We start from the raw sequence: 20,935 nt of genomic DNA, 5'->3' as shown, positions 1-20,935 counted from the left end.
AGCACTGCTCACTAACTGTGTCAACAGTTAATTACAGTGCAGAATGAATCACCCATTATTCACCTGTCACCCCAGAATGACACAGCATGCTCACTCTCTCTACCCCTCCAGGACATGTGCAGGAATGTTTACCAGCCTTAAAGCACATGGGCCATCGCACACGAGTCAACAGGTACCAAATCCAGTCATACCAACACAAAAAACGTGTCCACATTTACTTTTTAACCCATTCGTCTGTAGAGCTGAACTACATTTCCCACATATCCTATGGTTAATTACAACTTTACTGTATTGTACACTTTTTTTTTTGTCTAACCAACCACAAAACCACAAGAGAAATTGAAGCAGTTTAAGCATCTGCCTCGATATTATGGGGTTAGTGTCCAGTGTCCAGTGACACAAGCGGACATTGCTGATTTGGGCACTTGAGAGTCCCAGAAGACCAGAGGGAGGACAGTGAAGAAGAACCAGGGTCTAAAAATAATCCAGGCTGATCCAGGCCGAATGAGGATTTTCCCTGCTCCCGTACTCTCCGCGTGCAGAATTCCCAACCATTATTCTCTCCTACTGTCTTCTGTTTCCTGCTCTCTGCCGGCTGACACAATGGTGCCTCCGGAACACACACACACACTTACACACACTCGCGCGCACACATGCGTGCGTCCACACACCCACAAAAGCCCACATGACAGGAAATCGAGAATGTTTACAACGTTGCCAAACGCTTCATACAGTGGAACAGTAAGACCCCGTGGATCAACAGATAATGTCACCACAAAAGGTCTGGCTCGATAATAACGCCACTCTGCACGCAAGCCGGCTGCTGTGAAAACAAACCTTCTCCCCGCGTGCTTTTGGACGTTACGCCGCGCCGGCTGGGAGGATCGTCCGCCAGCTGCCGTCTGCAGGCCTCTAAAAAGAAGTCGTGAGAAGAAGGACGAGGACAAAGACTACGCCCTCTCTCTAGGAAAACCACCAAATCGACCAGCCGGTCTCTCTGAAAGCCACTTAGCACCGTTTAACTCGTATCAGCTCAATTCCTTCCAACTCAATTAGATTCACGTCCAACGATTTGATTCAGCTGCACGGTTTCTCAAAGTAACAATAAAACGAAATGCCCTGATCCCTAGCCTGGCTGAGAGATTGAACCCCATTTTGCATCCTGTTGGCATCAGAATCATTACTGCTTTTCCGAGCCGTGAGGATGTCAACGGCGCGTCTCGTTAACGGCTCCATCGGGCGTCTTACATCCTGGCACTTCTGTAACCTAGCCGTGGCTTGGCACGCGTTTTGGCCGGAGCGCGGACGGTTCACTGAACAGACTGGCAGCTGAAGCCCGGACCTCACACAGCTCACCATCAGCAGAGTGAGGAGGAGACGTCAGTTCATCTCACCCACATGGAAAGCATTCTGCTGTAGGTCCGCGTAACCGCTCTGTACAATAAATTGGAGAAGGTGCGTGTGACTTGCTACGGGACCAACACCAACACCAGATGGTCTTTAGAAATTGTCGGGAAACACTCGTACTCGGCAAACGTCCCGAATCGAAAGAACACAGCGGTGGGGACGTACTGCATGTTCACGTGCAAAGCGAAGTTTCTCTGGACTCATATTTGGTAAATGCTTTGGTTATAAAAAGCTCGGTTGAGTTTGTCTCTGGCTGCTGTCTAACCACAAATGCCATAAGCGGAAGAGGTCGTGACCTCAGGGCAAGACGGAAGCTTTTAGCACTGAAAGCGCTGATCTTTCCAGATGGCCAGAAAGGCAACTCTTCTCATGAAACACAAGAGCCACAACAGCAGAAAATGAGATTTGGGCCACAAAGAGAGAGAGAGAGAGAGAGAGAGAGAGAGAGAGAGAGAGAGAGAGAGAGCAAGATAGAGGGGGCAAAGCCAAAGCCTATGTCAGCAACTTCACCTTCCAAACACAACCACTGCCTCCATGACCACATCCACAGCTAGAAGCTCCAAACCAGCACCGCCTGCCAGCGCCACTGACTACGATGTGTGTTACAGACTGTCCTCGTGTGCTTTCTGGAACATTCTGGAACTAAATCTGTCAAAGTTTATGGTTCTTAACGGGGCAGCATCCACTAAAAGCGCCGGTGTAAGGCGGGGCTAAATGCTACTCCGCCCATTTGAGGAGGAATAATGAGGATGGACTTGGAATTTTGCAGCACCAAAGCGCAAATTAAATGCCCAGCAACCCTTTTTCTGCAAATGTGGAAATCAATAAAGCCGTATGACAGCAGACTGTCTCCTGATCTAATCATAATGGAGATATTGTTCGATTTGGTGCAGAGTCTTACAAAAAATGAACTTCAGAATTAAAGCCAGTGGTTCCAAGAATATTTTCCACATGTGATTGCATGCGTTATTCCTATAATTCAATTTGTACTATCTTTCCACTTGAAGGAATATGCCATTGGAAAATGCTAACAGCAGTCGCTAGGTGATGAAGACTGTTCGTCAGGGTGAGGGTGATCTATACTGAATGAAGTATTGATTCTTTCAGGCTCATATTATCTATAAGTGATCAGTGTCTTCAGGTGAGGTGTTTTCTAAGGCTCCTCACACCTCAAACCAAACATGGGGCACCTGCAGATCGGTCTTCTGTCACGTGGTCCAGTCTAGATTAGGAAAGTGGCGACCGATGGTGAGCAAGGTTCTAAAATGTTCTCAACTGCTCTAACCATGTCCCCCTCTACAAGGTTGTGAGGCGCGTTGATCTGGAGAAGCACGTCTCCATGGGTGGGCTGGGACTCGGTGGCCCACATTTTCTGAGCTGACCATTCCAGCTATGGAACAGTCAATAGACCAGACGTGAGAAGATACAGAGGTCCTGCATTCTTGCTTCAGCAGGGCTGGTGGTGTTGAGAGTATGTTGGTTCTGTGTTTTATGGCACAGCCTGATGGAGGCCTGAAAACCTGCAGGCCACTCTGTACAAACACCATAGTTACAGTGGAACTACACGCTGTACAACACCATTATAACCATCATGGGGCAGTCATGGCCTGGTGGTAGGGAACTGGTCTTGTGACCGGAGGGTCGTGGGTTCGATTCCCAGATTGAGGCTATGACTGAGGTGCCCCTGAGCAAGGCCCTTAACCCTCAATTGCTCACTTGTATAAAAAATGAGATAAAAATGTAAGTCGCTCTGAGTGAATATCGAGTACATATAGAGTATTAACACGTTTGTTACATAGTATGATGGCGGTATAATGTAAAGAGTTATCATTAGAAGTTTTTCTAATAAACGTCCTGAATAATGCTACACCTGGAAGATGGAGAGTATCACCATCTCACACTTCCTCCGTTCACGCTGCGGTGGCCCTACTTGAGCGGACACCGATGCCCGTGACACAGGTAATCCCCTCTGGGCAGGAAACACGTAATAGAAGAGCACGCTTCCCTTTCACACCGTCAGCACCTCCGACGAGGCCATCGGCTAAACGCTACCAACGGCACCCGGACAGCGGGGCGTGCTGCCTGACGAGGATGTGACCCTTCCTCGAACTTCCCTCTTCCGCTGACGCTAGCTCGCCTGCCCATTTCCTGCAATATTACCTCGCCGTTTCGCCGGCCCGGAGCTGCAAAACCCGCGCGTTAGCCACGGTGCCGGGGAGCGTGGGTGACCTCAGCCCGGCGGTGACACACCGGTCCAAGGCCGCCTCACCACACAACGTGTTTGTAATCTAATGACTCTGCACAGTGTTTGACTGAGTCAAGGGTTTAATCCTAAATCTTCCCTTAAGGGGGAAATTTCATGTTAGTCATAGTTTGGAACTAAACTGACTCATCAAAAAGCATTGAAAACAATATTGGTGTTGAGAAAAGATATTTTTGTCCGTGTGTATCACAAAAGAGAGGGTACAATTCGGAACAACCCGACCACTTGAAAACAATTGTGTTTCTAAATCCAATGTAAAACTGTAAATCCCGTGGGGGGTGGCTTCCCATTGTCATTGGCACGTTCTCGGAGGAAAGAGTCCACCGTTCCACACAGAGGAAGGACCTCCCTCCTGTCAGACGCGCACGTTCAGGGTCGTACTGCGCTTGACACTGTCCTGCTGGCGAAGGAGCAGACAGCCAATGACAGAAGTCCTTCACTCTGCCACGCAGGAAGGAGTTTTATTAGCACAGTTATAGAGCTGTAACTTTGACCACCCATTCTTCCTGCTGGCAGGTGACTGAGTTGCTGTGCTAAGTTAAAAGGGCAGCCAACTACACAGTTGCTTCCTGCTAATGTAATGGTAAGTCTATCAGTGCCTTCAATTAAAAACAACCAATAAAAAAAAGAGCTGACAACGGCCACAGTACGAAAGCCGAACCACAGAGAGGAGCTGAGCGTGTAAGAGGCCCATTCGAGTGTGTGTGTTACGCCACTGATCCTAATGGTACTGCCATTTGACACCATGTTAATTATTCAGCGCCATGTGGCCGCGAGCATCACGTACGTTAGGTTCTGCAAGAGGAACAGGGAGAGGGAGGTTGAGAGAAAGAGAGAGTGAGTATGAGAGAGAGAGAGAGAGAGAGAGAGAGAGAGAGAGAGAAAGTCTCACAATGAAGGTAACAGTAATATATAACAAAGCAACTGTATCGCTACAGATTGACATTTTGAACGACGCTGAGAACGCACTGAGATTGGACAGGAAGCTCATAGCACACAGGAAGAAATGCTGTGATGCGTTTGAGATTTCATTTGCATATTGCAACAGCCAATAGCGCAACAGCGATTAACAAATGACGCCTCGTGCAGCAGCAGTGGATGAAAATAACAGAGAGGAAGTGAGAGACGCAGGGAGACTCGTCTGCGTTGAGCCCAGAAGGCGTCAGCAGAAACCGCTAACGTGAGGCCGCCTTGTGACTGGGCTCTGGCGGGGATGTACAAAAGAGAACCGTGATCCGGCTGCTGGAAGCACACCCTTTGTCTCTGCTAGCGGCTGGCTTTCAGCACATCACCATGTGTCAGCATGTAGTGTGTGTGTGTGTGTGTGTGTGTGTGTGTGTGTGTGTGTGTGTGTGTGTGTGTGTGTGTGTGTGTGTGTGAGGTGAATCCTGAGATGGAGAACTGGTCCTGACATATCTCTATTGCAGTACCTCTTCATAAATTACATCACCACACTGTGATGTAACACACGCACACACACACACACACACACACACACACACACACACACACACACACACACACACACACACACACACACACACACAGTCTGGTGTGTAGGACCAGTAGTCCTTACTGTCACAGGGAGAAAGCACAGCTTGTTAGCTGATCCGCAGAGAGGGAGCCTCTTAAAACACAAGCACCACAAGACTCACACAGTTCAGGGGAGTAAAACCAGAGTGTTTCACACCACATCAACAGGGGCCAAACTACACACACACTTTAAGACACAAAGTGTAGCTGCAAAAACCTCTGGATCGGACTGGCCCGCAGTATTAAGACACGCAGACAACTAAGGACTGTGAAGTCTCTCCTGCTTTCTCATCTTTCAACCCCACCTTTCATTCTTTCATTCTTTTCTTTCACTCTTGCAACTCCCCCCCCCCCCCCCCCTCTTATTTTCACCATCCCAAACTGGCCACAGTGCTTGGCCACATAGTTCCTGTATCCTAGTTACGAGGACAAAGAGGTTACCAAGAAGAACAAAGAGATTTCTTTTCTATCTTTCTATGTGTGTGTGTCTCTCTCTCACCCTCTTTTCCCAAAAAGCTGACGGAATTCTTGTCCAGTGTTTCTGGCCTGGCCACACCCGATGCTGACACAGAAAAAAACACGTGGAGGTTCCTCCAAGGGAAAAAAAATATAAATAAAAAAATGCTCGCCCGTGCTCCCATCGGGGGGCGCAACAGCTTTCGGCTTTGTGTGTTTTTTGCTTTTGCCTTTTTTATGTGCTTCAACAATGAATCCACGAAGGTGGGCCGGGAACGGGAACGCATGTAAAGCAATCCAACGCAACGTGACACAGAGGTCAGCGAAAACACGATAAATAGACGGCAGGCACGACGTGCAAAAGCATGGCCCACGTCCCAGTGAAAACTGAAACAAAAACAACTCTTTACTCAGGACTCCGGTATCAGGACTCTGATCGGTCTCCGAGTGCGACATTGTTTTTCGTAGTGTGCATGTCAGTGCACATGTGGTGATCGTGGCAATTTTAATCCTTCTCACTTTGCACGAGTGTCAATTCCCCAGTGTCAGGGATATTTTGAGGCAGTAACAGGTTCCCAGTTAACAATCCCACCTCAGGATTACGCTGCTGGCCTGAAGTCCCACGCACCTCTCATTAGCTGATACGCACTGCAGCTTCAAGGGTAGAGAAGCTCTTGCTTCAGTGATCTGTGAATGTTCCGTAGTCGGGCTGTTCCATGACATGTGGCGGACAAGACCGCTCGGAAAATCTGGGCTCCTGGCCGCGAATGATCTGAACTGATGTTGTGCAGAAGAGGGTGAGGGGAAACCAACAGACACAGCCGGGTTGCTGAAGGCCACGTAGCTAGTCACCTAACGGATACCTTGAAGGTCAGGATTCCTTTGCGTACTCTAGTCATGATAATAATTAAGACATTTTACAGTGTTGCATCTCTACCAAAGAAAGTTTAAATAAACAAGGACATTAATGGGAAAACGTATGTGATCCTAAAAGTGAAAATTATAAGTTATAAATTAAATAAATTTATAATTTATAAATTATAATGATAAGTAAATAAAGTACTAGTTCCAGTCGATTCACTTGAGTTTGACCTTACCAGCAAAACCGCTAGTTACCTGCTCCTCAGAACAGTTACGTTACATCATGTATTATAGTGTGCTATGTTAGGATTACCAAATGTCCGTATTTCCCGCGCCCCGGGTTTTTTTTAAGTGAGGAAATGTCCTGGTTTTTAAATTACCTTCATTGGACCATTAAAATTTTAATTTACAGGCGTAATCCCTGAGCCGCATCAGTGAGGGCAGCCCTGTTCTAACCCTAAACCTTTTCTAACCCTAAACCTGTTCTAACACTAACCCTGTTCTAACCCTAACCCCGTTCTTACCCTAACCCTGTTGTTAATCACAATGTTGACAGCAGGACTGTCAGTACGCAACACCCCCCCACCCCACCCCACCCACTCCAAGGTGTCCTGGTTTTCCCAAATGAAAATATGGTCACCCTATGCTATGGTCCAATTATGAATTAGATTACTTAAGAGGTCACAAAGAACATGTTTGGAGAAGCCCATGAAACCTGTTGGAGGCAGTGTGGGGATGTGGGGTGGTTGTGCTGCCTCAGGGCCTGAAAGGTTTGCTATCGCTTAAAGGCCAATGAATTACAGGCTGTTTTTCAGCAGAATGGCTCCGTCTGAAATGCCGTACTTGCCTACGACACAGTACAGTATGTAATAAAAGGTAGTATACCTGAAAGCATAGTATGTACTACAGAGTTGTATAATCCAGGTTCAGAAAGTAAAAGTCCTCACCAGGATTTTACTCAGGCTTCCTGGATTGTGTTGATTCCACTAATTTTACCTGGATTGCACTATGTAGAAAATCTAGCAAGCTTGAGCAAAATCCTGGTGAGGACTTTTACTTTCTGAACCTGGATTATACAACTCTGATGTATTAAACAGTAAGCAAAAAGTACCCAAATGGCTTACTGGATCAGGAGCCATTTTGAAGTATGTGATTGCAGCACACTATCCTAATTCAAATGGAGCATTTAAATACGATCATATGACATCATCTGTCATATGACATAGGTAAAATGACAGACGTAGTATGTCCAAGGTTGTATGCATACTGCCCAGTCGCCTACTGACGGCTTGAGCCGGTTGAGCAGAACGTACTGCATTGAAATCTAGTGTCTACTGCTTAAGTACGGTATTTAGGATTGAGCCAATGTCTCGGCTCGGCAGTGCTGTATGACGTCGGCCCAAAACACAGGAGCCAATCAGCATGAGCCAATCAGCATGAAGTTCAAATCACAGAAAATCCTGTACTTCAGAACGGCCCTACTGAAATGCGATCTGAAACAGGCTGTTTAAGCAATATGCCCCAAAGGTCTTCATAAACCGGAATCATTTCGTAGCGAGTAGCATGCCAGAAAGCCTGCTAACTGCAGGGCAGGACTGATCGGTAGCTGCAGTGTTTGGGTGACGTTATGGCCAATAAAAGCCTAGTTATTAACTGTATGGGATCACACACGTTTTCTATTTCCACACTGAACCGTGTGTTCGGTAAACAAAGGGCAATGAGAAATGGGGGTGTTGTTTAAGAGCTCATTTTATTTGCTACTCATGCATAAAACCCAATGAGAACCCACATTGTAGCTTCCTTCACTCAGGTATAGACGTTTCAAACCAGACAGGACAGCTGTGTTTTTAAACCCCAGCCTTTCAGAGGGAGAATGAAGGTCTCAGCTAACAAATTGTGCATATTTATATGGCATCGCAATTATGGCCGACTAATGTAATATATCGCACGTGGCGGCGGGTGTTGTAGTTCGTTTGGCCCGTGCATCACGCTCGTGGTTGACAACTTTACAAACAGTCCTGCTTTTGGAAGGGCTAAGACGATGAGTCACAGACTCATCACGGCACACTCTGCCTTGCCAAACTGTGCAGTCCGAGCCTTAAAATGCGAACATGTCGACGGTACGTTTAGCTGTGAGCCCGTGAAATGAGCCCCAGCAAAACCTACGAGATTATAAGCAGATCAAGAAGCAAAATCGAGGGTCAGCGGAGATGGTCTACTCCTTTCTTAATTAATGCAAATTGAAACAAAGCAAACAGGCCATCTAAATGCGAAGACAGCTCAGATCTGTTATCGGTGAGGTCAAATAACAAATATATCTGCCCTCTACAGTGTCAGTGAACAGCTTTATCGTAAATGTTAAGTCAAACAGACGATGTTCAGCTAAGCTGTCAAACAAAGCAGGCTCGATGTTATTGACAACAACATCACACTTCAGGTGTTACATATTAATAGAAAACCGAAACCCATTTCTCTCAGATCTGTTTCAAACATGCACCTGTGACACCAAAACAGTCCTGTGTCTGCCGTGACATAATCACAGCGTCAGAGCTGATGATGCGCGTAAGGAGAATGTAGGGTCGGCACCGCTCAGTTCTGGCACGCCGCACCGCTACGCCTGACGCATAAAGAGAGCGTCTGTTTTCCAGAGCTCTCCGCCGACCTCATTCCGTCAGCTCTAGCTCCTGCTGGGGACCCTGGGACAGAGAGACGGGGGGGAGAGAGACAGAGGCCAGGAACAGCGGCCCCAAAAAAGGGGGACGCAACAGCCTCTCTGCGTGCGCTGAATGAACCCACTTAGCATGGGCTGTTTATATGAACGATACACCTATTGTGGAAGATAGATGTTTCTCGTAATTCGTCGCCTTGCATGTTCAGAAATTCCTGCTGTTTTCACTAAGATTACAAAACCCTGCTACCAGTACCAGCAGTGAGTTAGCACTGTGGTGGTTCGTTGTGACTTGAATATTTTTTCTTGACACTCAGGGATTGTAGTCATGGAGACATTCTCCATGGATTATCTTCAAATGCAGCGGTGGGCGGCTTGGCCACTAAGAAAATTTGTCCCACCTCAAGCAGAATAAACCCAAATGGTCTTTGATTCTGCCTGAGGCCCTAGCACTCACCACAGACCCCTCAGTTCTTGCCATGCCCCCTTCCCCCCTGGCACTCGTGATTGGTCGCTCGCGTGCGCCCGAAGGGAACAGAGACCAGGGCAGATGCATACGCCATTTGCCGGGGGCGCGAGCACTTTTTTTGTCGTGACGTCTGCATTTTTGTGTCACTCCTGGTTAGGACACCTGCCCTCTCGTGAGGAAGCTCTGAATGGCAGAGGGGTGGTGTGTGGTCAGAGGGCGCGGGGCCTAAGGCCTGTTATCTAACTACAGCAGGAGGCTGAGCGGCTGGCAACGTGAAGCCGTGATCGCTCTAGCAAAGATAAGCGCGTAAGTTTAACCAACGTCCCGCCTGTTATTGCCACGGAGGAAGCGACTCTTAATGCGAACAGAAGTCGTCCAGATTTGAGCCCTTCAAGGTGGCTGTCAATTTGTCTTTTGGGCAGCAGCAATATTTCTAAGAACATCCTTCTCATTTCATGACTATTCTGAATACCATTTTGGAGGGCAGTTCACAATGTTGAACTGAAACTCACAGCATGTGCAGTTTTGTGTTAAAGGAGGGGGAGTGGTTGAGGGGGGCTTCCTAAAAAGAGCGGGGGATGGGCCCAGCGGTTAACGGGCATGGTTTGCCATGCGGTTCGGGTCGCGAGCAGACGACCGAGGTGGGCTTGGGCTTGGAGAGGCAGGGAGCGTTAGATAGAAACCGGGTGCGTGAAATGGCAAAGTTAACAGGATGGTATGGGAACAGGAGGTGGATCAAAAAGCAAATCTCGAGGGCAGAAAGAGGGCACAGGAACAAAGGAACAATGCAGCAAGCAGGGAAGAAAGCACAGAGCCAGTCTGGAAAGTGTCCTGAGAACACTGCCGAGTTCAGCACAGGTCAATCATTTACGCCGCACCGCCACCGGATTCCTGAGCTTGTTTTGCCCTTTGTGTTCCACTGCGAAATGGAATAACGTTTACCATGTGATTAGTATGATTAGGTTTACAATGCAATTCTGTCTGCATTTGAAACATTTTCCTAAATGTAGCCTTGACAACCTGCCATAAAGAACCCAGTCTTATCCGTAGGCTTTTAATGAAGTAAGATCAAGACTTGTGTTGTGTCTTCAGGTCAGTGTTGATCTGGAAATCCATGTGTGATTTCCAAGTGAGGTAACGCATTTGGTCGGGGACTGGCCACCTTCACGATCAGCCTGACAGCTGTCATTACCTCCAGACCTTCGGATTGCCTTCAAGTCCCGCTACGATTTGATTCGAAATTTCCACAATATCTCAGCCTGACGCAGCCCAATGTGGTTCAGCACAACCCTCGGGTGGCCCGGAGTCCTGACACACACACACACACACACACACACACACACACACACACACACACACACAGGAGACCGGCGCAGAGAGGCAAGGATAGCGGGGTTGGGCCCGCCTCCTCTGCCGGGCGAGGCCGGGACAGCAAGCCCGATTCATCGCGCAGAGGGAGGACGGGGGTGGCAGCCATCTGTCAGTTCCTCCCTTCCTGGGAGAGAAGGATCTGGGGTTGTTCACGCTTCCGGTTGGAGGAGAAAAGCCAAACGGTAGCGGTGCGGCCAGTCTACGAACGAGTAGCTGACTGACTGACTGACTAACGCCATCATTCTCCAGTGCCCGTGAGAGAGAGAGGGCTGAAAAACACAGCAGGGGCTTTGGAGAAACGCAGGACTAAATCCTGAAGACATGCAGACGCTCACACGTTCTCAGGGTAACGGTGTATCTGAGGGCTCCTGTCTTTGCTACAGGGCAGAACACAGGTGCAAAGACACAAGCTCACCGAGGGTTAGAATCACTCACACAAAACATGTAACCAACGGTTATGGGTTAGAATCACTGAAACCAAACATGTAACATGAGGTTCACGCATTAGATTCACTCACAGGACCCACAGGACACTCACAGTTCCTTTCCAAACTCTTTTACTACGATGGAACACAAAATATTCTTGCCCGTCAAGATTCAATCTGACTTAATACATACTATTAAATCTAACCATTGCAATTAGCCTTGAGCCTAAATTATAATTCAAAGCTCATTTTCAACATTCCTTTACTACCTTTTGTTAGTACAGCACTGACAGCCTTTGCCCAGGGGAGACAGGTTTTGGCCGTCTGCCGCATGTGACAGTACTAATGTTTAAACACAGTACGTGGCCCAAGAACAGGCTGAATAGAGAGTTGGGCCCTGCATCGCCCAATCAGAGATGTCCTGGTTAATTATTCCTCATTTCCCTACTACAGGGTCATCTTTATGGGCATCATCAAAGCTGTCGTGATACTGTCATACTGGACGAATTAACAGAATCGACGAGGAGCAGCAGTTACAGCGATCACCTTTCGCCACAGTGTGTTCATGCTGGCATAACTATAATTGTAGCAGTAATGGCAATTGTAATTGTACTTGTAATTGTAATTGCCTTCTGAGGCTGCAGTGGTCAGTGGTTGGTAGCGCGTGCAGGGAGTCACGCAGGCAAGCAGACTGATAAGGTTGCTGCTCTCACTGATAGCCATGGACCGCAAGGGCACACATGGGACCAGGGCTATTCTGGCTCTACCTCGTGGCTTCAGTGGTGCTTCTAAGTGGCAAACAAAATACTTAATTCAAAAAAATAATTCCAGAAACTCAAGTTCCATAATAAAAGTCCACGCCTGCCTGTTTTGGAACAAAGACATCTCAGAATTACAGGCTGTGCTTCGGTTATGAAACACTTCATTAAAATGGCAAAGAAAGTTTAACTTGTGAGCTTAAACTGCAGCACAAACAGGCCCTTCCTTTTCCACATCATTAATTAATGACACCACGTTTAAAAATGTGATATTTACTGGGAGCTTTCCTTGCATGTTTAAGATTTTAATTTATTTTTATTTTTTTAAGAGTTTAACTTCAATAATAACAGTATAGCTTTACCTGAGCTTTAGTTTCTGACTATGCTATGCACCCATTCACCTGTGGGACATGAACGATGATGTATTCACCTGCGGGATGTAAACAATGATGTATTCACCTGCAGGACATGAACGATGACGTTTGCACCTGCAGGACATGCTGTGCTCCAGAGAAAAGCTGTTTAAAACAGATTGCAAATGGCAGCAGATCAGTTGCCCCCAGCGTCTGAGGGGCTATGGAATGGTATGTGTGTGCATGTGTGTGCGTGTGTGTGTGTGTGTGTGTGTGTGTGCGCATGTTTGTGTGTGTGTGTGTATGCATGTGTGTGTGTGTGTCCTTCGTCCATTTCATCAGGATCAGCATGGCTTCACAAACACTGCCTTGTTGTCCTGCTGCTAAGTGGGCTCATCTAAAGACGCCCTGCTGCTCCACACAGAGCTGGGGCACAGGACAGCAGGCTGCCCACCACAATGGTCAGCATTCAGAGAGAGAGGGAAGAGAGAGAGAGTGAGAAAGAGAGAGGGAGGGAGAAGGAGAGAGAAAGAGAGAGAGACAGAGAGAGAGAGAATGAAACAGAGAGGGAGAGAGATAGACAGAGAGGGAGAGAGACAGAAAGAGGGAGAGATAGAAGAACACAGAATGAACGAGAGGGAGAGTCAGTGAGGGAGAGATAGAGGAATACAGACAGATGGAGAGAGAGACAGAGAGAAAGAGAAGGAGGGAGAGATAGAGGAAGACAGAGAGTTAGATACAGGGAGAGAGACAGAAAGTGAGGGAGAAAGACGAAGAGGAAGAAGGGAAAAAAGGAAAAGATGGGGAAAATGAGGGATAAAGAGTAGGGAGAGAGGGGGGCCTTTGTTTTGGTGACAGTGGTGTTTAAGTGAAGGGGTGAGAACATCCAAATGTAGGATTTAAGTTCATCCTTCCAGCTCTACATTAAGATATAAAAACAGAACAGCTGCTGGTGCTAAAATTCAGAGGACATTTAAAACACATCAATCTGGAAGAGAAGAAGCAGAACTCAAACTCATCAATCTCTGTCTTCTCCAGTAAACAAATTTCAAATGAGATCTTAAATGAGGTTTTGGGTTTACCTCGTATCGGCTATGCTGAATACCGCCTTTACGAAAACACACTTCAAAAAAGCACAAAACATGCTCTAAATAGCCTTAAAAGTGAATATACCTAGTCAAACAGAAGACTGTCAATGGTTTTCAGTATACGGGACAAAGAGAAGCCTTTTTCTTGGGACAATGATAATGAAAAAAATACACAACTATGTATGTGCAGCATATGGTGGCCCCGCCCCCTCCTCAAACAGCACCCCCCCCCACACACACAGAGGATGAAGAGGCGGGGCCACGCAACACTCCACTGCGCCAGAGCCAGGCTGCTCCAATACACCTTTCCAGACCTTAACGGGTGGGCGACACCAGAAGCGACTCCTGATATAGTGTAGAAGGGGCGGCCGTGCCTAGCACAAAGCTCCAGTTGCTTGTTTTCAGATCTCCAAGCCATCCGAAATGCTTCAGCGTCAGTGTCCTAACTGATGGATCGTTGCATGCACTGCGTTGTGTGCGAAGAATGCACGCAAGGCCCCGAGAGGGCATGCAACCGAGGCCAGGGCTGCTTTGGCAGTCAAAGCACTTGCTCCCAATCAAAGAAATCGCTTTTGTGATTGGACGGTTCTGGACAGGGTTGCATACCTTTTGAATGAGGCTGCGAATTAGCAACGAAAACATATTGAATCCAGTTGTCTTCGGGGCGCCGGGTTCGATCCAAGCACATCGCTCAGGAGGGGTCGTTTGTGGCAGGGCCGGGGCGACCATTCGTCGGTAAGCACGGCTATAGCTGACGCAAAGCACAGCTCACCGAAGACTCAGGCAAAGTTCGGAAAAAAAAACGTCCATGAGCGTTCAGGCAAGTCACAGCCACCACCCAGATGGCACAAACACCTCCCTTGTTCAGACCCAACTGAAACTTCAAAGGTTCCCTCATCTGTATCACCTTACCGCAAGTCTTTCTGGGATCACAACGGGCAGCATTGCATTTTTCCCTCGCGATGATGGATTAGTGCCTGCTAGCCTGGCACGCCAGCGCACTACACTGCTCTCTGGCAGTCTCATGCCTCCGCAAGGCATCAAAATGTGACATCAGAAAGCAGAGCCCTGGCAAACTCACTGATCTGATTATGCCCCACCTGGGTCCTCCGAATCCACGGGGACGCCGCACTGCAGCTCCCGTTACCACGTAGCCACGGGCTCACGTGAACGTCCGTGGGGTGTTCGTACGACAAGCTACAAATAGTGGCTCTGCTTCCCTGGTGCCGCAACGCAAAGAGCATCATTGCAAGTTAAAGGAGTCGCCCCTCTTAGCACCCGAAAAGCATCTCAACTTGACGACGTTTCACGGAGAATGAGCCTGGTGCGATTTCTTGCTTGTTTCTTTGATTAGTGTATTTATCGGAATAACCGGCCAATCAGAGTACTGCTCCATGCCGCGTAGATCGTGCATCCTCTCGGGAGACGGCGGGAAGACGGATTACGCAGGCACGCCAAGCCTCGCATACTTGGAGTACAGGAGCTGCAGAGATGTTTTATGCTTTTAAACCCAATGAACCGCTGCACCAGTTTCCCGTGCAGGTATCACCGTTCACTCTCCAGGACTCGCTCCAGCTCCAGTGTGCAGCCTGTGACGTACGCAGTCACCACGGGGATCCCACGAGCACATCTCAGCCATGTGCAGCACCTTTTCTGCAGTCCGACCGTAATCTTTCACGGCACACCAACTGACCCTAACCGAGTACCTCCGCATGGTAACTCCAAGCACGACCTCCACGCAGAGCTTTGTGAAAGCTGGATCCGTTTCATCATCAGTTTCACAAGTGCAGATGCCCCTTCCTGACCCGTGACCACTGTTCTAATTAAAACCTCCTGGGAAGCTCTGGGAGAGACACCTGCAGTAGTTCTTAAGTCGACACACTTCACGTCCAGACCTGCATTTGCCCTGGAAGACGGAGCTGTCTGGCAGACACCACAGCCCAAAGATCGTATCACTGAAGCAAATGACATCAAATGACCAAGATGGAGCAGTTGAGGTTGAACAGTCGGGCAGGGAGGAATAACCAGACTGTGTTTTAGGAACACAAATGAGAACGAGAAATGTCACCTTGAGCCGGAATGGAAGATAATGAACAGAGAGGCTAGAGAAGAGCACTCAGAATGCCGACCCATCACAGAGCAGAGACAGAAATCAGCAAACTCTAACTAGGACAACTAAGGATGGTGTTTGTGAGGGCGTGTGTAGGTATGCATGCATTGCTGTTGAGTTTGTGAGTGGGCCTGTGTGGGTGTGCGTGTATGCCTTGTGTGTGTTTTCGCAAGCATTTTGAGGACTCGTGAGGACACGGCGGTACGCACGCACACATGCGTGTGGGAGGGTGACTGGAGTCCGTCGTGCATTCTGACATTCCTCTGCCGATGCCCTCCTGGATGGAGCTTTTCCGCCCAAAAACAGATCAAGGCCCTTTCCCGAGACTCAAAGCCTATAACTGCAGTAAATGTCAGACTTAGTGGAGGCAGAATGAAGGTGCCTCCTCTCTCCAACTTTACGGCTCTGGGAATTCTTGAGAAGCACACAGCACACCTCCTCTGGCCATTTTTTCTTCTCATTTTTCCTTCTGGCAGAGCATTCCTGCTTCAGAATCTGGTCGGCGCTCCTTTGGCACTTCCAAGTCCAGGAGTTAGCCCCTGAAATACCGCCTTGGCTCTGAGCAGCTGAACCCCACTCCCCCCTACCCTGCTCGGGCAGAGGACAGCGGAGGCCTGCTTCTGACAACCGTGGACCCAGTGCATACTTTTTCCAGATGTAGACTTTTGCATAACAGGCCCTAGAAGTGGCAGAGCTGTAACATGCTCTCTCTCTCTCTCTCTCACTGCATTGTCTTTTCCTCTTCTCCCATGCCGTCTTCATTATCTTATTAAGATCAAGTGCGTGCCTATGGCAGGGGGAACAATATGGCAGTGAATAGCAAACCCGAACTGTTCCATTAGCAACGCTTGGCCCCAGTTATGCGGCGCCCGCTTGGAAGAACACCACTGCTCCCGAGCTTTGCGAATTCATATCAGGCCTCAATGCTGGATATATGGCTTTGAATTTCAATGAGCAGGCCAGAGGACAACTGGATTTCAGAATGCGGACACGACGAACATATTATTGCACCTGCACTTGCAATGACGCCACCTTTAATTAGCTATTAATGAACTTGCAGAAACCTGTGGTGCACGTTGCTAACGAACACAGAATGCTGTTTTCCTTAGCATGCTTGAGGTTGTGGTATTAAGTGTTAGTGATTTCACAGCTCCTCTGAGATCGAATGCAGTAATGAGGTCTGAGTCTCCTCATTTTGGAGGGCATGGAGGGTGAAGACCGAGCCCAGTTTAAGCCTGCTGCCTTGGCCACTCCCACTGGCTTGGCCACGCCCACTGGCTGGGCTAAAGGAGGCTGCAGGCATCTCTGTCATCATAAATCGCCCATACACATAATGGTGCTAGGAATGTCACACACACATCACACTCCTTGTGTCACTTTGCTCCCAGTGAAGCATTGATGCAACAGCCGCGCGCACGCGCACACACACACACACACACACACACATCCTCACCTGTCATCTTGTGAGTAGAAGCTGGAGAAGCTCTCTCCTCCTTATGATTACACACATCCTCTCCACACACAGGACATCATCCACTTCACACACCTCACTTACTTCTCCAACTATGCACTAAAATAATACACATGACCAACATGTAAAAACATAACGCCATACCATGGGCAAACCAGAGGTGCCAGGCCCATACAGGACAGGTTCCAGTCAAAGCAGCCCTACATATCTGCATAATATAAAGAACTGTTTTATTCTAGTATGCCAGCCTATCGAAAATACAGCTGGTCATTTCATACACATCATGTCATTTCTGTCTAAGCAGGGCCTACTTTACAGTCATCTACCCAGCATGTTGACAGTATGTTGAAACATGGAGGGAGCCTGTCCTGGCTTCTCTGAGGCTGGGATGAGCTATTTCTGTTTGGGTACTACTGCATGTGCTGTTTCTTTTTGCAGACACGCTATTAGCACATCCCTCAGGGGTGAAAAGGATCCCGTCTCCGTCTCCGCTGTTGAAAACACAGCCGACCGCACAACTACTCTGGGGACCCAGGCAACCGACAGCGAGCAGCGCAGCTGGGACGTGAACCGAGGTCCCAGCTGCACGACAGAACCGCAAACAGTGGAACCACGCTTTTACAGGTGCGCACTACGGCGTACAAACCGATTCCGTGTATAACCGTGAGAGATACGTGTTGCTGCCTTGTGAATTTCTGCAGCAATATATGGTGCTGCATCGATTACGGTATTTGATCTTTGTGTGTATTTTTCTTATTGCAGATATTTAGACCAAAGAACTATGAATATGGAAACAACAATGGCCCAAAAAACATTTTTGTAATCATTAACAGTCCCGTTGCGATGTATGATGTTATTGTTATGGCAACGCTGCAAAAGCCTAATAGATCTTAGAACAGATATTTGCCAGCATCCAGTGTTGCTGTCATGATTCGTCAGGCTCTGGAGTCCCATGCGAGCTCTGGACCACTCCATCAGGCAGGGGTTGGGGTGGGCGGAGCCAACTGGCCCAACCAATTGTAACAAAGCAGCGAAAGCCAGCTGGTAAAAGCAAAGCGGCGTCCGTAGACACTCGCCTAGTGTGGAGAGTGTCGGCAGTGTTTTAGTCATTAGAAGTGACAAAGGATGAGAGTCGACCGCCAAGACGAGGGGAAGTTTGTCTGAGTAATTGCATGGTACACCACATCACCCTTTTTGTTTCAGTTTGCAGTTGAGGTTTACACAAAAGCAGGTTGTTACTAATTCCAAGAAAGGATGGAAAGAACTGGTATAGTAATATTTTGTCTAGTTGTTACAGTGCAGTAAATCTCTGCCGCCATGGTAATTAACATCTTATATCACTCAGAAAGAGCTGAGGTTACATATTATATGGTTTTATGCCTGCGGTGAGATAATCATTTGCATAGGAAATGTGAAGTTACCAAACAACGTATGCCTTGCTTACTGAACACTGCCACTAATCCGTCGAACGTGGCTCGTCTTTCGGCACTGTAAGCTAAAAACGTGCCTATATTAAAAACAAAAAGTCTGATGCTGTTTTTCAGGTTATTGACTGGGTGTTGTCAGATCATAGCGGCAAGCAAGTCTGCCGCTACTCAGTAACTGATCCGTTCAATGTTAATTAAGATATCAAAAATAAAACCACCCATTCATGTGTGCAATTTTGCGGACGGATTTAATCCATGCAATTTAGATCCATGAGTGTAGTTAACATTCTCCAAGACTGCGGCTGTGGACACAAGGCTTTCATCGTGTGGTAAAATAACTACAGGCAAGCTGCAGATGCTTATTGGTGTAAAAGCTGTGAATTTTGGCGACCCAGAGCACAAGTGTAATAACTTTGCTAACTGAATGAAAGAGATGCCTCGCTCCGAGAAGGGCCTCTGTCTTGCACGGTGCAAGTCTGTTAGGTCGGTGTCGAGGCTTCATTCCTGTGGACTGTTAGCACAGGTTTCAACACAGGAGTTACAACAGAACTTGTTGAAGTCAGCAGCCTGGGACTTGCCCAGACAGCAGGTTTCGTTACAACACTTCATGCCAGCGCCACAAAAGCCAAGCTGAATGACTGGGCCTGTTACATCTCAACAGCTTTGATCGGTTAAACCAAAGCAAATCAAACTTTAAATGAAATACCACGAGCCAGTTAAGTGACTTTACAACTTTAGATGAATATAACTCGGACTCAGGTGTGGCAGGCTTGTTTATTCGACTGAGTGTGTTTGTTTTGAATGGTAATGTGTAGTGGGACGTGCGAACAACAGGAGCTCACTTGGTGGTTACAGTGTGACAGAGGACTTGTGAACTCAACACCAGGTTTCATCTCAGCTTCTTGTGCCTAACGTCTTGACATTTTTTTCGGGTCAGAAATGTGGATACCGTTATAATTATACGTGCCATATAAAAAAAAAAAAAACACTTAGTGCTTTCGTTGCACTGTAAAAATGATGGGGTCGAGGTTTTCTTTTTTTTCTCCTCACAATTGGAAAAAATACTTATAAAACGGCGTTCCTGAATGACAAAACATGCAAAAAATGATGAATAGATTTACTATGATATTGGACAAGGCACACTCCGCCCTGCAAGCCAAAGAACTACAGTGCATTTTTACAGTAGTCAGGTCATGTATCAAACTTTGTCATGCCCGCGAACAACATAAAGATGATCTTACTTTTCAGCGCTTGAACGAGCGCTTTTCCGTCCTTGATAAGCTCCTTGATAAACTTGTTGGTCTTGTCCAGCTCCAGCTCGTGAGACTTCAGTCTCTCTCGAAAATGTGGGCTATCTAAATAGCAGTCGCTGAACTCCAACGCAGGCAAGCCCATATTTTCTTCGACACCGAACCCACAGCAGCCAGCCCCGGACTACGAGGAAACGTCGAGCGGAGGATGTGCAGTCCAGAACGGGGCGAGGAGCGGAACCAGGCGTGCTCTAATCGGCTATAATTACATATCGACACGGAAATCTCCTCAGCAGCACACACTAATGTCTAATGGACGCTTTTAGCTAACAAAAAAAAAAACCCAACCGCATCTCAGAATATTACCTCGCTGTGACAATATCTGAGGGAAGGAGTCCTCGAAATGTTTGACTGGAGTGGTCAGGAGGTTCTGAGGTGAACCTGTGCGCCTCTCATGACACCGTGGGTTCAGGGGAGGAGGCAGGAGACAAAAACGCGCTGAGTGCGGAGTCCTCGATGGGCGTTTTAAACTCAACTCCTTCTTTAGTCCCATCAGCCGTACCAACCTACCATGAAGCGGATAATCCGATGATTGATTGGTCTCTCGGCCAATAGTATCGCGGGATTCCCAACCAGTGCGCGAGCGTAAATCCGACGCGGCAAATCGCACCGTGCGCGAGAGGATACGGTAGGCGCCGAGCAGAGGGTTGGACGAGATGAATGATGTCATGGCAAAGCGGGGTTTTCATCCGCTTCTGCGGAGCAGAAACGACGGAATCCGCTCAACTATCAAGTACCAGTTGCTCTAATAGAGCCAAATGATGAAAGTCGCTTATGCTGGATACTTAAACATGTGGATATTTTCGATGTTTTATGGTTTTCATTAAATTCACGCTCGCAGCGCAAAGTTTTTCCCGATTAATGTGTCATATACATTAACTAACACTGGAAGAACGTGAACGTGATATATGATATGTGGGGTACTGAGCTGAGGTAATATTTACCATGCGGGGGGAACGTGAACG

General features: G+C 47.7%; 1 protein-coding gene across 4 annotated transcripts in view; it reads right to left on the bottom strand.

Moving 5' to 3' along the window:
* Window positions 1-20,617, bottom strand: part of LOC143481373 (rho GTPase-activating protein 26-like) — a 51,262-nt gene extending 30,645 nt beyond the window's left edge. For 3 of the 4 annotated variants that reach the window (XM_076979373.1, XM_076979376.1, XM_076979377.1), the window contains exon 1: window positions 20,277-20,617. In XM_076979373.1, coding sequence (XP_076835488.1) covers window positions 20,277-20,463 — 187 coding nt within the window. In that variant the 5' untranslated portion in view covers window positions 20,464-20,617. Of the gene's footprint in view, window positions 1-19,901 lie in introns of all 4 variants that reach the window. The other variant, XM_076979375.1, reaches the window with a different exon arrangement.
* Between the last annotated feature and the right edge of the window lie 318 nt (window positions 20,618-20,935).

This window comes from Brachyhypopomus gauderio, chromosome 18, assembly GCF_052324685.1.
Source record: "Brachyhypopomus gauderio isolate BG-103 chromosome 18, BGAUD_0.2, whole genome shotgun sequence".
Taxonomy (NCBI): domain Eukaryota; kingdom Metazoa; phylum Chordata; class Actinopteri; order Gymnotiformes; family Hypopomidae; genus Brachyhypopomus; species Brachyhypopomus gauderio.
The sequence above is the reverse complement of the archived record's forward strand: the minus strand, read 5'-3'. Positions and strand labels throughout refer to the sequence as shown.